Here is a 15,355-nt window from a genome sequence, read left to right as displayed (position 1 = left end):
AATATAGAAGACTTGACTATTACGTGAATCTCTCATCAGTCTTTTTTCTTCAAACTTGGAGTTCTTTCACTAAAGAGAACAAGCTTCATATTCCTGATACTTTAGACAAATTCTGGTAAGAATAAATGCATTGCTAAATTCACTCTTAAAATTGATTCATAATTTCTATTAGGTATATATTTTTCTTATGTTTCTTTGATTGTTTACTACTGTAATATTGTTTTGTTAAATTATGAACATTTTATATTGTTGTTTATCACACCTTGCATTTATTTATTTTTTAAATGATAGTGTCTCAGAGAATAAAATGTATTCTGATTAAGAAATTAATGGTTGAGATTTACAATAATCAAATGTTTTAAAGTTAATTACAATTTAATTATTATTTTTATCTAATATTATTTATTAAATTTTATCTTTTTAAATATACTCTTTAAAAGAATGGAATCTTATGCAAAGTATTAATTTCTTATTATAAACCATATTTAATAGTGGTTTTTTTATTTAAAAAGTTGTAAAAAGCTGTTGAGCTATTTTTCCCAGAAACTCCTTGATAACAAATGTTTCATAATATGCATATTTCTTGGTTTTTATAATTAAAAAAATATAGTAAAAATATATTTCAATTTTTTAATCGAATTGTGAATGATTTCAAAAAAATTGAAAAAGCTTCTCATATATGAATTTAAAGCCATAGTTTCTGCCATTCCAAATCTTGAAAAATATTAAAAATATATATTTTTTCCTTAATACTTATCTGGTTTCTATTTCTAGTCTTTGATTTCATTTTCATGCCAACTTTATATATTCTATATGAGTAGTTCAATAACAAAAGATCTAAAAGATAGAAAACTAATAGGTAACATAAAAGGGTTTGAAAGCTCAATTATTAGCTATTAAGTACTGATAAACTTTTAAATAATTACACAATAGTTCCCCAATCCATTTATAGGTCAAGTTCAATTATCCATTCACACAATAGAAAGCAATGTTTTCTCTTTGATTTTGTTTTTGCCTCTAATAGATTTAATTAACCAATGAATTTATGGAAAAGTTAATTGTATTCTTATAAATAGTACTAAATTGTAAAATAAAAATAGTATTTTTTTTATCCATCGAAAATAATTAAAAATTATTAATTTACAGAAGTTTTTTTCAAAATCTGATTTTTAGTTTTTTCACAAATTAATGTTAACTTATACAAGTTTTATTTTTATTTTTCTCCCTTGTCTGCTGTTAAGTTTCTCCCTGATATAACCCTAATATAATCTCAAAATGATTTTTTTTTTGCTGTACAGTGTAGTAAAATAAATTTTAACATCTTTTTTATCTGCTAATATAATTAGAAGAAAAAAAATAAAAAATTGATATGATTCTTGAAGAAGATGTATGGGCAACCAAAACACCATGCATGAGTGTCACAAATTATTGCTGACAGATGTTTTTGAGATACATTGTGAAACAAAGTTTGTCTTTTTCCTTTCTCGCTGATCTGCATCACCATCTCCACCTTATTTTCAAAACAAGATTTAATGCAATCTTGATTCCTGAAATACTGCAATGGGAAAATTTTGGTATACTGTGGAGATATTAAGAAAAATTTAACAGCAATGAACATTCAGAAAATTTATATAGAAAATCAAAACATCACATTCAGTTCAAAAATAATTATAATATATTTATGAACTTTTTCTTAGTGATACGAGTTTCTAACTCAAACAATGACATAATAAATTTGTGAGCTTTTTCATGTATACTGCAAATCATACTCATTTATATGCAAAGTTTAAAGAGAGACAAGACAACATAGTAAAATAAAATATAAAAAAAAAGGAAAAATTACTTTGTTAGCAGGGTGACAGATGGTTTTGTTCTTAGAGGGTGTTGACGTGGCGAACTATCTTTTACTTCGACTTTTGTTCTGACAGAATTTTACGTAACGCTCCTCACAAGTCACGATACTGGTGAGATCACATCACAGACACTGTGTGTTACAGGATGATCGTATACACAACCATTTTAAAGGAATCTTGAATAGTAACGATTGCACAGGATTATTTCCTCTTTCAACTTTCTGTACCTGACATGCTGATGCAAAATTTGTCTTTAAACATACCAGGCATTTTGCATTTTCACCTCAACCCAGCCTATCTCTCTCTTTCCCTCTTCACAAGTATGTGAAGATTATTCGCTACTGTTTTGCTCAGCAATTCAATGCCACAGGTTCTCCACTGTCTGTGAAATTTTCCTAGAAGCACCCTTTCAAAGGTTTTTTCTTTTCTGATATTTGTCGGTGAGTTTTCTTTCGATTCACTGAAAGATGAAATCTTTGATGCGGTTTCTTCATGGGTTTTTGTTAAAATGCCCGAATAGGCTACTGGGTGGTTGTTTTTGGGTGGATTCCTGTAGAGATCTTTGAAATGTTGCAATGTGTTGTGTTGATGCTGTTTTTCTTTCGGTTTCTTTTCTGTAACATCATTTTTTTTCCTACCAGGTTGGCTTCAAAGGCTATTATTATTGTGAATATTATTTAAATTCAAATAAAAGGCACTATGGTGGCCAAAATCAGGCAAAGTTCTGCTAACTCTCCGAGTCCTAAAAAACCAGTTGTTGGGGAGATTGACACCAGTCCACCTTTTCAATCTGTTAAAGATGCAGTTTCTCTATTTGGTGAAGGTGCTGTGTCTAGTGAAAAACCTGTCATTAAGAAGGCAAAACCTTATTTTGCTCAGGTAACTATGATTTTGTTTTTCTCTATCGTTTTATTTGTAGGTGGTACAAAGTATGAATACCATCTTGTTACTGTTAAATTATATCTGAAGTTGAACATTTAAATGGTAGAATGGAGCAACAGCTATAGGGTAAAATTCATTCCTGGAATTGTAGAGACTGTGAATCTAAATTATTGTCTCGACCTTGTGTTCTGATGGAAGAAGTTTGATCAGGGTGGAATTTGAAAACAATTTGGAGACACTCTTCTTATTAAATCAAATTCTTCTATATTATCATTAGATCTTTCACAATTCGTTCTACACAATTCAGTAGCTGATGGCATGTCCTTGTTAACACGTGTCATGTTTGTCAATGACATGCTCTCATTTATCACATAAGTGAAAATTGTTTAGACTGAAGCTTAAGAGGATTTCTATGATCCTAGACAAGTTGCATTAAAAGTAGATAATCAAGCTTTGGAAAAATCTATGCAAGGTTGTTCAATTTGGACAAGCTGTTTTCAGAACCAAACTAAATTTTTTGGTCATTATTTAATTTTCCAACTTTGAAAGGCTTTCTAGTATTGCGTATTACAACTTACAAGATTTGCTATTTTATTAGAGTATTTGGGCAAAGGAGTCACAACTTCACCTAGCCCGGAAAGAGCTGCAAAAATTAAAGGAACAACTAAAGAATGCAGAAACTACGAAGGCTCAAGTCCTGGTGGAGCTTGAAAAGGCTAAGAGAGTGGTTGAGGATCTCTCACAAAAGCTTGAAGCTCTCATCAAATCAAGAGAATCAGCAATACAATCAACAGATGTTTCAAAAACTCGAGCAAAACAGCTTAAAGAAGAAAAGTGTGGTGATCTTGATGGAACCAATGGTTCTTGGAAAGAAGAGTTAGAAACTGCAGTTAAAAGTTATGCCTCTGTCGTTACAGAACTTGATGTTGCAAAGCAAGAACTGAGTAAAATTCGGCAGGGGTATGATTTATCCTCAGAAGCAAGAGTTTCTGCTTTCAAGCAAGCAGCAGAAGCGGAAGATGCAATGAAGGCCAACAACAAAAGAGCATCAGAACTATCTAAAGAAATTTTGGCTGTAATGGAATCAATCGATCAAGTTAATGCTCAATCTGTCCAAGCACATTTGCTGCAAGAAGAGACACAAGCCAAGCAAAATGTTCTAAGACAATCATATGAAGCTGCCCTTGAAGAATCCAAAAGGAATTTGCTCGATTTAAAGAAGGAATTTAATCCAGGGCTTACCAAAAATCTAGAGTTGCAGCTGACTGAGACAATGAATGAGATAAGCGTTTTGCAAGAACAATTGGAAAATAGAAAGAAATCAGACTTGGATTCTTTGAAGAGTGTCACTCTGGATCTTGATGATGCTAAGGAATCACTGCAGAAAGTAGCAGGACAGGAAGAGTCCCTTAGAGCCATCGTGGAAGCTCTTAGGATGGATCTGGAGAATGTAAAAGGAGAACACACTGCATTGAAAGAGAAAGAATTCAAAACTGTTTCCTTTGTTGAGAATCTGCGGGTAGAGCTCCAGAAAAGTGAGTCTGAACTTGAGGCCTACTTGGCAGAAGAATCTAAAGCTAGAGGTGCATCAGAGGAAATGATCTGGAAATTGAACCAGTTGTTGACTGAAACTGAAAATGCAAGGAGGGAAACACAAGACAGGAAGAATGAGGCTGCACAATTGAAGATGGAAGCTGTAGTCACTAAACTTGTTTTAGAAGATGCCGAAATAAAGCTCAAAGCAGCATTGCAAGAAGTAGAAGTAGCAAAAACAGCTGAGGCAAGTGCTCTTGAACAGATCAGGGTCTTATCTGTGAGGACCAGTGATTCTGGTTCATCAACTTGTGAATCTGGTGCAAGAATTACAATCTCAAGGGAGGAGTTTGAGTCCTTAGTTCATAAGGTTGAGGAGTCTGATAAATTAGCAGATATGAAAGTGGACGCTGCCAAAGCACAGGTGGAAGCTACAAAGGTGAGTGAAAATGAAGTTGTAAAAAGGTTAGAGGAAACTCAAAAGGAAATTGAGGATATGAAGACTGAAACACAGGAAGTCTTGAAAAGGGCTGAGATGGCTGAAGCAGCAAAGAGAGCAGTGGAGAATGAGCTCAGAAAGTGGCGTGAAAGAGAGCAGAAGAAAGTAGCAGAAGCTGCTTCTAAATTATTGGCTGAAACACAGATGGCAGCAGAATTATCTCCTCAGCACTATAGGATTCAAAAGCAGAATTCACTACCAAAGGTGGAGATGAAGAAGTTAGAGAAAGGGAAGGTTTCAGTTTCAAAGAAAGTTCTCTTGCCTAACATGAGTGCCATCTTTCACAGGAAAAATAACCATGTTGGAGGAGGACCTTCTTCTTAGCTTCTGAAATTTGTCAGAGAAACATAATGGTTTGTGTGAAAGTTGAGATTTTTGTCAACATGGTATCAGGGAAAAGAATTTCTAAGTGTCAATAGTTTGGTCATAAGTATTTTATTAATGTAACTTGCCTTGTGAATTATTGTATATTGCTACCTAATGTCTGAGTAGTAGTAGTATGATGAACTGTTCTATTCTATGGCAAGCATTTTAGTGATTATAATAACTATTGAAAAACTATATCTTCGTCTATCTGTGCATTCTTCTGGTTCATTATTTGATGCATTATATAATGGTAATAAAGCATTGCTTATATACCCAAAAATAAAACAAAATCACTTTTTGTCCATAAAATTATCATACTTCTGGCTTTTTCATAAAAACTTTAAAAGACATCTGAAAAGAAAGACAGTAACTTACATGTCTATTCAAATGATAAATAATAGATATGTCTACTTTATTATTAGACCTTTTTTTGCTATTTAACTTTTGTAACAAAAGTATATAGTTTCATCCATACCATAGTATTTTTTTCTTTTACATTTAAGATACTATCAAGAAAAAAATCGAATAAACAATACTTCGAATGGATCAAGATTTTTGAAAAAAGCCTAAATAGATAGGATTCATGAAAAAGAAATAGATAGTATTCATGAAATTATATTTTGGCACATAAATTTTTTATATTCATATTATTTTTATTTTTTTATTTTTGTTTACTTAAAGATATAAAAATTTAATTTTTATAATATTTTTTATCTTTAGAGTATGTATCAAATGAATATAAATTATAAGATAAAAACACAATAAAAATTTGACCTAATTAACCAAATACTTCATGGTATTTCTATTTTTATTGCTCTTTTAAAAAACTCACTTTTTTCTAAAAAATTAATTGAAATAATAAATTTGTCATTAATTTATAGTATTATTTTAATTTTTTTGTATACATTTTAAATTAAAATAGTTAAGTCATATATTGATATTTTTCGGTAAGTATATTCTCACATTAGATTACGAAAGAAAAACTTTATATTATTTACTTTAAATACTTATTACTTTTTTTTTAAAAAAAAGACAGACAGACATATATATATATATATATATATATATATATATATATATATAAAATAGCGTTCCCAGATCACGATAATCGTGTGAAGGACGCAGTTAATTTGAAAAATATTTATTATTGTAATTAATATAAAATAATTCTAATGTAATAATTAATTCAATTAGTTTTATTTGAAATTTTCAAAATCATGTTATTATTAGTTACCAAATTTATCTTTGCTATTAATAAATTCAAATATTTTTTTATTATTTATCAGTAAAAGTACTTATTTATAGAATAATATTGACAATATTTAATATTTCATAAAAATCATTAAATTATTCTTTAACTACTAATGAAAAAAAGCACTCTGTATCATTATATGTTTTTTAAAAAAAAGAGAAGAAATAATAATGATGGTTTGAACAAGTTATGGTAGTCTAGTACTGAAAAGTGTAAATAATTTGAACAATTAGGGAATAGTAAATTAGAACCTTTAAATAACACGTGTCAGGTGATCAAACCCGATTCCACCGATAAATTCTACTTTCTACCTCACAGGAATGCAGCCTCGTCTCACATCATCATCAAACCTCGAAAAAATAGAAAAGCACAGCACAGATACTCACTCAAACACACACAACGTTGTTAGAGAGAGAGAGGGAGATTGTGTTGTGTATCTCTATGGCGAGTAACAGGGAGAGAGAAGAGTCTCTGACATTCACAATCCCTTCTTCCTCTTCTCATTCTTCCCCTGTCACTGTCTCCGACCAATTTGACAGCTACCTCGCCGACCCCAGAAGCGCCTCCGGAAGCTTCCAGAACGATGGCCTTCTCTCCTCCGCCGACGCCGCCGCTGATCCCGATTTTGGATTCTCCCGCCCCGATTTTCGTCAGAGTCCCCTCGCCGGCACCGTCGAGTTCTACCAACGCCACGTGTTCTTATGCTATAAGAACCCTCGCGTTTGGCCACCGCGCATAGAAGCCGCCGAATTCGATCGCTTGCCAAGGTTGCTTCACGCTGCCGTAGTCGCAAGAAAGCCTCACATGAAAAAGGAGGTACTGTCTTCTCTCGCTCCCCTTTTGATTTTTGTCTCTACGATGTTCAATGTATCACTAATAGACGTGTGATCTTCAACAATTGTTGAGCCACGTTTTTCGACTTTGCATTTGTTAAGTGCTAATTACATTGTGTTGGACTTACGAGTTGTCTCTTTTCCAGACTCGGTTAACGATTTGTGAGGGTCATGATGGAACTGAAACATCCAATGGGGATGTGTTGATCTTTCCTGACATGGTCAGATACAGGTATGTGTTATTGATCTTAAAAGTGGTATGCCTTATTTGTTTTTTGTTTTTTTTTTATTGCTTTTCCCTTTCTTAGATCATTGTGGACAACAGGTTTTAATGGAATTGCAGGAGGTTAACGCATTTTGATGTTGAAACGTTTGTGGAAGAGGTTCTTGTGAAGGATGGGGAATGGCTTCCTGGAACCCCTGAGGCATTGAGAGGATCGTTTGTTTTTGTGTGTTCGCATGGATCCCGTGATCGCAGATGTGGGGTTTGTGGACCTGTCTTGGTCAGTAGATTCAGGGAGGAGATAGAGTTACATGGTCTTCAGGGTAAAGTGTTTGTAAGCCCGTGTTCTCACATTGGGGGAAGTCAGTATGCGGGAAACGTCATTGTATTTGGACCTAGCATGAATGGAGAAGTCACTGGCCATTGGTAAAGAGAACACCTCCATGGTTATTAAAAACTACTTTTTTACAATTTCTTATTTTATGGTTCTTGCTAGACCTTTGTACCATTGGTTATTATATTTTGTTAACTTGTTAATGTTGCCCTCAATTGAAATATGTAGGTATGGATATGTTACCCCGGATGATGTGCCTTTATTGCTTCAACATCATATCATGAAAGGGGAGGTTTTAGACTCATTATGGAGGTAATTATTTCCTTAGTGCTCTATTGATTTTCTTTACTATTTTGGTTAAAAGTTAGATTTCATCTTATAGAAGACTAAATTGCTAGACCATCTTTTTTTACTTCAATACTGGGTTGTGGCCTTTTGGATGTCTTGGGCAGGAAGGAAAAATGTGAGACATAGAGTGAATGGAATAGATGAAAAATAGAGTGGATGATTCTCTTCTGTGATCTGTTTCTTCTCTCCTCCTCCCTATATTTTCACACCACAAATTAGAGTTGGGGGCAGTGCCTGAGCCTCTAGGGTTTAGAAGTTAAATTTACCTAAATTTTGTGAGAGTGGTTCAATAAATGTGGAAAAATTAAAATTCTGAAGCTTATTATCATTTGCATGTCAATATATCTACAAGATTCTTTGACACCTTCAGGAATCACGATTTCTAAATTCTTCATCCAAAATTTTGCATTAAATAAGGTAGGTCTTTGTTTTTTCAAAATGATCTTTTTGCTCCCCATATCTGCAAGCCCTGTTTACCATCAATGATTCGATCGCATTTGAATCTTGGAGTAATAATGCCTTCTTGGGTTATGTATTTTGAAATTGAAATTATGGTATGACGATAAGTGCCATCTTCATGCCAATGTCTGATGGTATGACAGCTTTACTTCATGCACCTTTAAATGGCATCTGTGACCTCTGTTATTTATTTACAAAATAAAAAATCATAGAGCATGTTTTCAATTCCAAGGACTTCAAAGTTGAGCAGCTACAAAATGAAGTACATATGATGGATCACTCTTAAAGTAATTTTATTCCCTTGTACATCTCCAAACTTTCAGAAACCCTGGTTTCATCCATAGCTTTTCAATTACATCTCTTTATGCCCCCTTTTTTGTGATGAAAATTTGATGAGACATGTGCAAATTCCATCTTTAGAAAAATAGCCTGCTGAAATTATTACATGGTTAAAGATAATATGTACCGGGCTGATGGCTATGAAAAATTTGGTGCATAGGTCCATGATGCATATGCTGACTTGTATTTGTTACCCTTTTTGTACTGTCATCAGGGGTCAGATGGGTTTCTCAGTAGATGAACAGCTGACTAAGCAAGAACAAAGGCTTCTGCTAAATGGCTTAAGAAATTTAGAGGAAAGCACTGAAGTGTCTAGATCTCAAGAAAATTTTGTGAGCTGCTATCAATCAAATGCTAGCTGCTGTCAATCAAATGCTGGCTGCTGCCAGTCAAATGGAGATTCTTCTTTCCATCAGAATCACGTTTTACTGGAAAAGATATTGGACCCTGATGTCATTGAGGCAGAGGCAAAGCTCTCAGCTGATAATAAGAACAACGACTCTGTGTTTTCTCGGATGAATAGTGGCAAAGGAGCTTCACGCAAGTTTCCTTCTGTGACAACTTGGCTTGATGGTTGGGAGCAAGAAGATACATACGCAGCTCTTGCTGTTGTATGTGCTGCTGTGTCAGTTGCCATTGCCTACAATTGCTACAGGCAATTGAGATAAAAGGATTCAACTTTGGCAGCGCTACTAAGTGGTTCAGATAACTTAAGTGTTGCTATATCTTGTTATATTACTTTAGAGCAGTCATAGTTACTAAACATGTAGGGAAACGAGCGGGAGCTCAATGTTTAATCTGAATGTGTGATTTAGTGTTGCACTGTATTATTGGCTGGGTCACTTTTAATTTCTAGTTAGCTTATTTTGTACATAAAAAAACCTTAGACTCAGAATATTCAAATTAAATATGTCAACAGTTTGTTTAGGTAGAATTTGATTTGTGCCCATTTTCAATTATATGAAAAGTTTCGCGGTTCCTTGAACTTGCTAGTTAAAAATATCATGTATAGGAATTAAGTAGGGTTGTTATTAAATATAAAAATTTTAAGGAAAAGCTTCTGCTACTACTGTAGAAGCAAAATGAATGATTAAACTGGAAAGAAATAGTTTTGATGCAGGATAATGGTACTTCACACTTCAGAAAGAAACATTTTTTCCGACACGGGTGTGAACACTCATTCTACATTTTGTATAAATAGCATTAATTGACAGAAGAATTGTAACTGATGCTGTCCTTCCAACACTGAAAAAAATGCCATGCTCGTCATCCCAGGCACTTATAAAAATTATATTTGAATTTTTTAAGTTTAGATTCTCGGATTTTGGTTGTTAGGTCTCTGCTGTCTTTTCAAAATAGCCCCATGTACATGCTGTAACTATATTAAAGAAGAATTTATTATATCAAATTCAGTGAATTTTAATAGTACAACAAATATACAATATTAAAAAGTAGTAGAAAATCTGAACGTAATTTCTTCTTTCAGAAGACTACATCTGCATAAACACTCCGATATTACTCTCAATAACTGAATTTTTAAGCTTTTGCGTGTAATATAACTCTTATTCAAAATGGACCATGTAACTCATAAATGAGCATCATCAGAATTCTCCAGGTTCAAGTGACCACGATGCAGACGAGAACTGCAAGACCATTCCATCAATTGTAAGGCCATTCTGAATTTCCAGTTTATGGAACTCAGTTTCTATAGTCTTGGCAATTTTGGCATCAACTGGGTCTGGCTCAGGTAAATCTACATGGAAAGAATCCTGGGATATGGACTCTATGAATATAGCTTGCTGCTCGGTGTAATTATATAGTTGTTTATGGAAGACATGATCAATGAAGAAACAATTTTCAGTATTTCCAGCTTCATGATGTTGGGGCACCCTGGAATCCTCCTTTCTGCAAAAATGTGGGAGGGATGCATAGTCCATTACCTGTTCACAAGTTTTTGAAAACATGGTTTAGTATATTAAACCCCTCTCAATTGCAACAAATCTAGTAATGATGGAAGAAATTCAATTTGGTTGTGCTATTTTTCAACTCTCCATATCACAGGTTAATTATTAACAAGCATAGATTTAAGATGAACAAATATGGAAGCTCCTTCATGTAGTAAACCATTCTGATTTGGAAAATTATTCTAAACTTATCTATCCATTCATAAAAAAAAAATCCACAACATTTATTTCTTATGACTAAAACAACTACAGGAAATTAAAACTTAAACATCTTCATTGTGCAAAGGCAATTTCACAGTACTGAATTGGAAATTGGCAAACAAAATCCATAAGCATGATGATGCTATCATCACCAACTGTGAAATAACAATAAAATACAGTGGTTTACAGTAGATATAGTCAGATTTAGACGTCAAGAAAATTTCAAGTTCTTCGCTTACTATTTAACATAACTTTATCTGTCAATAAAACAAAGAGGAAAACTCATATCAGGATATGTGAAGGGTCAAGCAAATAGTTAAGGGTAATGCTGTTGTTTACCTTGAGTAATTCCTCCGTGCCACAACCTTTGAGGACATGGACTTTCTTCCTTGTTCTTTCCTGCAAAAGAGGCTTTACAACCTGCCAATTGTCAATGAAGCAAGAAGAACTCAGCTTTAGTGTTGAGATTTTCAAAGATCTGAATGAAATTAAAGTGAAAAGTACTAACTCCTTCAACATGAAAGACTGACACAAACCTTCCAACACGCTGAGAATACATATGGAACGTTAACTATGTAATATGCGTCAGTCTTTTCTGGATAGTTCAAGTCATCTATTGTTGTTATAGCTGTCAAAAGCTGAAGGTGGCCAAGAAAGTGTCAACTAAGAAAGCATCTAGTTGTATGGATTCTGAGAAAGAAACTTCTGAGAGATGGTAAATAAGAAGTTTGTAAATTGCTATATACCTTCAATTGGTTCAGTGCTGAGAGTTTTAAACCAGTCATGTCCAAGACTTTCACACAAGTATCAATGTGTCTTCCATGATTCTTTGTAGCTCTTGGCTGCAATAAACATTCCAAATAAACAACTAGGGTGTCAGAATTTACACCTAAAAAAACTCTGTCTAGGTACTCACCATGATCACTCGATCCCTATATTCATTCATTTGGATGTGCGACTGTATATAGTATTTGTCCTGAACAAAAAACAAAACTGGCAATTTGACATCATATAAAACACAATCTTCCACATGGTACATCAAGGAGAACGAAGAGATAAGCAACATTGAACACTGCAGCTTCAATGTATCGTATAATTGCAAGGTACTGATAGGATTGGTTAGAGATGGTATCAAGTCCTTACAAACGATTCATCAAATGTGCTGAGCCCAACACCAATAGCAATGACAGGTAAGCCCTGCCATAAATTATGAATCATGTATGTTACTTTATATAAGAGATGTTATGTTATTGATCAATGCTTATATGGTCCTACGTAAAGATGTTATTCTTACATGTCACTCATATTGGTTAATGGCAGAAAAGAACCATAAAAGGTGGAGGAAAATAAAAAAATTTAGGCCTGAGATCAAAACTTGTACGAGATATATCTAAAGCACAGAATACCTCCTTTGTGAAACCAGACATTCCCACGAGTTGAGAATCTCGCAAACGTCTGTATAAACCAGGTGGTATAGGCTTCTGTATATATAAATACAACAAAAATATCAATGATGATAGATTTTATGATCATGAATTCACAATGATCGAGAAATATAGTAGCTGTCCATTTTATGCTACAACACTGATATGATGTTGGGATTTGAAGAAGAATAAAATATCTCAATAACTACCGTATCATAATAGATTTTAAGTCTAACTTAACTTTACAAAGTACATAAGCTGAGTTTTAAACCTATTATATCTCAAGTCAATATTGGATATCCAGGAGAAACCATGTAAATTTCATCCTAGAGTGGTAGTGATAACAAGGTTTTTCTATTTCAGGCAATAACTTGGATTCTTATCTGCATTCGTGTCACCCTTGAATATGTGTATCATTGCTCTAACTTTAATTGGTATTTAAGGTATGTTGTTTCAAAAATGAATAATATTATTACATTGCTGATATGCACAGTAAAGGAACTCACCGCTAAAACATTGTCAATCTCATTTTCTACTCTCCATTGTAAACAATCAATCAACTGTTAACAGTTAAACCGTCAGCAAAGTGTTATATCCAAAAGATAAAGAGTCAAGATAATGACTCTCTCTATAAGCAATAAACTTTGGGAGAAATTCCTATAAATATCTTTTACTGCACACTATCTAACCATTTTATGTGCTTTCACAACATTCCCGTCCCTTGCTTTGAGAAACCGCACTAATGTTTCTGTTGGATAGCCCTGGTGCATATTCTGAAATATAAAGAGAAAGCTTTCATGGTAGAAAAAAGGAAACTCAAAACACTGACATGATCACCATCTACATTCACAATGTTCACAGCTTTACTTCAGTGAAGAATTGTTAGCAGAAACATGGTACTGATAATCAAGATCAATTTGGCAGGAAAGTTTTGTTTTTTTGGTTCCGAATTCACACCCCAACTGAAATTTTTAATATATAAATCGAGTTATAACTTGTACTGTTTCTTTCTGTCACGATCTTTCTCAACACCTAAGATCAAGTAAAACCAGGAGACATAAGAGCCAAACCTGGAATGTGTTCTTCTGTTGCTCATCCACTACATCAAGAGAGAAACAAATATGTATAAAAAAAACAGTAGAAGATATTTGACAGAAAAAAATCATCGGGTCTATAAGAGCAGAAAAGTGCAAGTTAAATGCTTACAGTTTTGCAAAAGGGACTCCAACTGCTTGATAACTTCCTGATTAGTAATACACATGTTGCTGTTTATCTCTGATAACACGGGATAGAAACTCTGAAACTATCTTGCTGAGAAGTTTTCAGGAAAACCAGTGATTGAGTTTTGAAAATTGATCTCCTGTAAGGGAAAGAAAGGGACCCCTTATATAGAATCTGGCTTTTTGGTTTGTCCACTTCACAAAGCATGTAAGTTTTTCTGAACTTCGTTTCAACTTCCCTTTGAGTTCTGAACTGAGTAAAGAAGAAGCTGTTAAAAAATAGCAAACACAGAGAGGAAAAACAATTTTTGTTTGGAGTATGTGAACGCTTATTTGAATAGGTAACAGCTTCATATATGGAATATGTGCAATGGAATAATATAAAACTTAGATTAAGGTGCACATAGTTTACATATACAGAGCTAAGGAAGTTTTATTTAAAATTTGATAACGTGGATTAGTTTATGAAAACACACTCAGTGCTTAAGTTCCATCAAAGATACGATAACCTTTTTCCTTCTGATTGAAGTTTTCAGTGGCTAAGAATAGAGATGCTGATAACTAATAGAAAGAAAATTAAGAAATAAAAGAAAATGGCAAGTTGATCAAAATGACATGTTTTTCCATGTTAAGAACCGATGCCTTGATAATTCAGAATTGTGTAGTTCACTTATTTAAAATGGGAGATTCACCTCATTTCGATTTTTCACATAGTGTGGCTGCCAAAGAACAACATAAGAATATGTACCATCAAGGTTTCACACAGCCACACATATTTATTTATGTTTATGCATGTCTATTATACTATCAAGGTTTTCCAAAGCATCCAATAAAAACACTGCCACATTAGACAGAAAAAGTGCATGTAACAATTCTATTTAAATCACAATAAAGTTTATGATAATGTTCTAAACATTCATACAGGTAAAATTCAACTATGAATCTAAATTTCATGAGAAAGTAGAACAAGGTTAAGATTCATTTATCTATTATTTTAAGGTTTTTGGTAGAGAGTAGTATCATCTTTTTTGGTTAGGTTCAAATCTCATTAGTGTTGTCTCTCCGGTAACCTCTCCTTAACAAATCCAACACACTTTTTATCACACCTCAATCAAAATTTACTGACTAGTTAAATCCATTTTTTGACATACTCAGATATTGAGATCAAACTGTGATATGTTTAAGAGCAATGTTATTTAAGTCATACTAATAAGTGGTTTCAAACTGTTAATTATCAATGTATAAGAAAAAAGCACTTAGTTATCATAAACAAAAGTTGCTTGCAGCTAACGATATCTTATTCTCCACTAATAAAATTGAAGCCCCAGTCTTTGGGTGTTCGAGTTAGAGAAGACATAGGCAACAACCTTAAAGTGAATAGACTCAGGAATTTGTATTTGATAAAATAGGTGCATGAAAAAAAGTTATTCTAATCAAATTTCTTAGTAGAATCTATTCTTATTCTAAAAGAGAAAAGAGGAATATATTCTCAGTTTCTCACTCAATCTTTAATGTTTATGTTTTCAATGTTCACGTTTTCCTATATATTTCTTTTATAGTTTCTATCCATCTATCTTTTTTCCTTTTCCAACGCTTTATTTATTGAAACTCAGGCTTTACTTTTA

The 15,355-nt window shown here is 33.3% G+C and overlaps 3 protein-coding genes across 5 annotated transcripts; 2 read left to right on the top strand and 1 right to left on the bottom strand.

The window, feature by feature from the left end:
- The first annotated feature begins 1,975 nt into the window (after positions 1-1,975).
- LOC124843436 (WEB family protein At5g55860-like) lies at positions 1,976-5,340 on the top strand. 3 transcript variants are annotated; one of them, XM_088093934.1, is made up of 3 exons: positions 1,976-2,268; positions 2,495-2,732; positions 3,334-5,340. In XM_088093934.1, exons 2-3 carry the CDS (start codon positions 2,553-2,555, stop codon positions 5,089-5,091), a joined length of 1,938 nt encoding a protein of 645 aa, XP_087950060.1. In that variant the 5' UTR covers positions 1,976-2,268; positions 2,495-2,552; the 3' UTR covers positions 5,092-5,340. The 3 variants fall into 3 exon arrangements, with proteins under 3 accessions (XP_087950060.1, XP_087950059.1, XP_087950061.1); XM_088093933.1 differs by having other exon boundaries at positions 1,976-2,293; XM_088093935.1 differs by lacking the exon at positions 1,976-2,268 and adding an exon at positions 2,322-2,422.
- Positions 5,341-6,770: 1,430 nt separating this feature from the next.
- Positions 6,771-9,730, top strand: LOC124843435 (uncharacterized). Its single transcript, XM_088094087.1, has 5 exons — positions 6,771-7,201; positions 7,365-7,450; positions 7,562-7,867; positions 8,004-8,087; positions 9,136-9,730. Exons 1-5 carry the CDS (start codon positions 6,827-6,829, stop codon positions 9,587-9,589), a joined length of 1,305 nt encoding a protein of 434 aa, XP_087950213.1. The 5' UTR covers positions 6,771-6,826; the 3' UTR covers positions 9,590-9,730.
- Positions 9,731-10,522: 792 nt separating this feature from the next.
- On the bottom strand, positions 10,523-13,988 carry LOC148195494 (SEC14 cytosolic factor-like). Its single transcript, XM_088095225.1, has 11 exons — positions 13,717-13,988; positions 13,581-13,609; positions 13,200-13,283; positions 13,017-13,070; positions 12,493-12,567; positions 12,230-12,283; positions 12,003-12,062; positions 11,833-11,928; positions 11,623-11,724; positions 11,426-11,506; positions 10,523-10,861 (listed from the first exon to the last, which is right to left on the bottom strand). The coding sequence occupies exons 1-11, from the start codon at positions 13,769-13,771 to the stop codon at positions 10,523-10,525; spliced, it is 1,029 nt and encodes a 342-aa protein (XP_087951351.1). The 5' UTR covers positions 13,772-13,988.
- Positions 13,989-15,355: the final 1,367 nt, after the last annotated feature.

The sequence above is a fragment of the Vigna umbellata genome, chromosome 7, assembly GCF_029865625.1.
Source record: "Vigna umbellata cultivar VRB3 chromosome 7, Vumbellata_1.0, whole genome shotgun sequence".
NCBI lineage: Eukaryota > Viridiplantae > Streptophyta > Magnoliopsida > Fabales > Fabaceae > Vigna > Vigna umbellata.
This window is presented reverse-complemented; position numbering and strand designations above follow the sequence as displayed.

Excerpts from the sequence above, each read along its gene's own strand:
- LOC148195494 (XM_088095225.1), bottom strand. The coding sequence starts at position 13,771 with ATGTGTATTACTAATCAGGAAGTTATCAAGCAGTTGGAGTCCCTTTTG. Across the intron at positions 11,929-12,002 it reads ATAGGGATCGAGTGATCATG|CCAAGAGCTACAAAGAATCA; the intron begins GTGAGTACCTAG and ends TGTTTATTGCAG. Across the intron at positions 10,862-11,425 it reads GCACGGAGGAATTACTCAAG|GTAATGGACTATGCATCCCT; the intron begins GTAAACAACAGC and ends ACTTGTGAACAG.
- LOC124843435 (XM_088094087.1), top strand. The coding sequence starts at position 6,827 with ATGGCGAGTAACAGGGAGAGAGAAGAGTCTCTGACATTCACAATCCCT. Across the intron at positions 7,202-7,364 it reads AGCCTCACATGAAAAAGGAG|ACTCGGTTAACGATTTGTGA; the intron begins GTACTGTCTTCT and ends TCTCTTTTCCAG. Across the intron at positions 7,451-7,561 it reads CCTGACATGGTCAGATACAG|GAGGTTAACGCATTTTGATG; the intron begins GTATGTGTTATT and ends ATGGAATTGCAG.
- LOC124843436 (XM_088093934.1), top strand. The coding sequence starts at position 2,553 with ATGGTGGCCAAAATCAGGCAAAGTTCTGCTAACTCTCCGAGTCCTAAA. Across the intron at positions 2,733-3,333 it reads CAAAACCTTATTTTGCTCAG|AGTATTTGGGCAAAGGAGTC; the intron begins GTAACTATGATT and ends CTATTTTATTAG.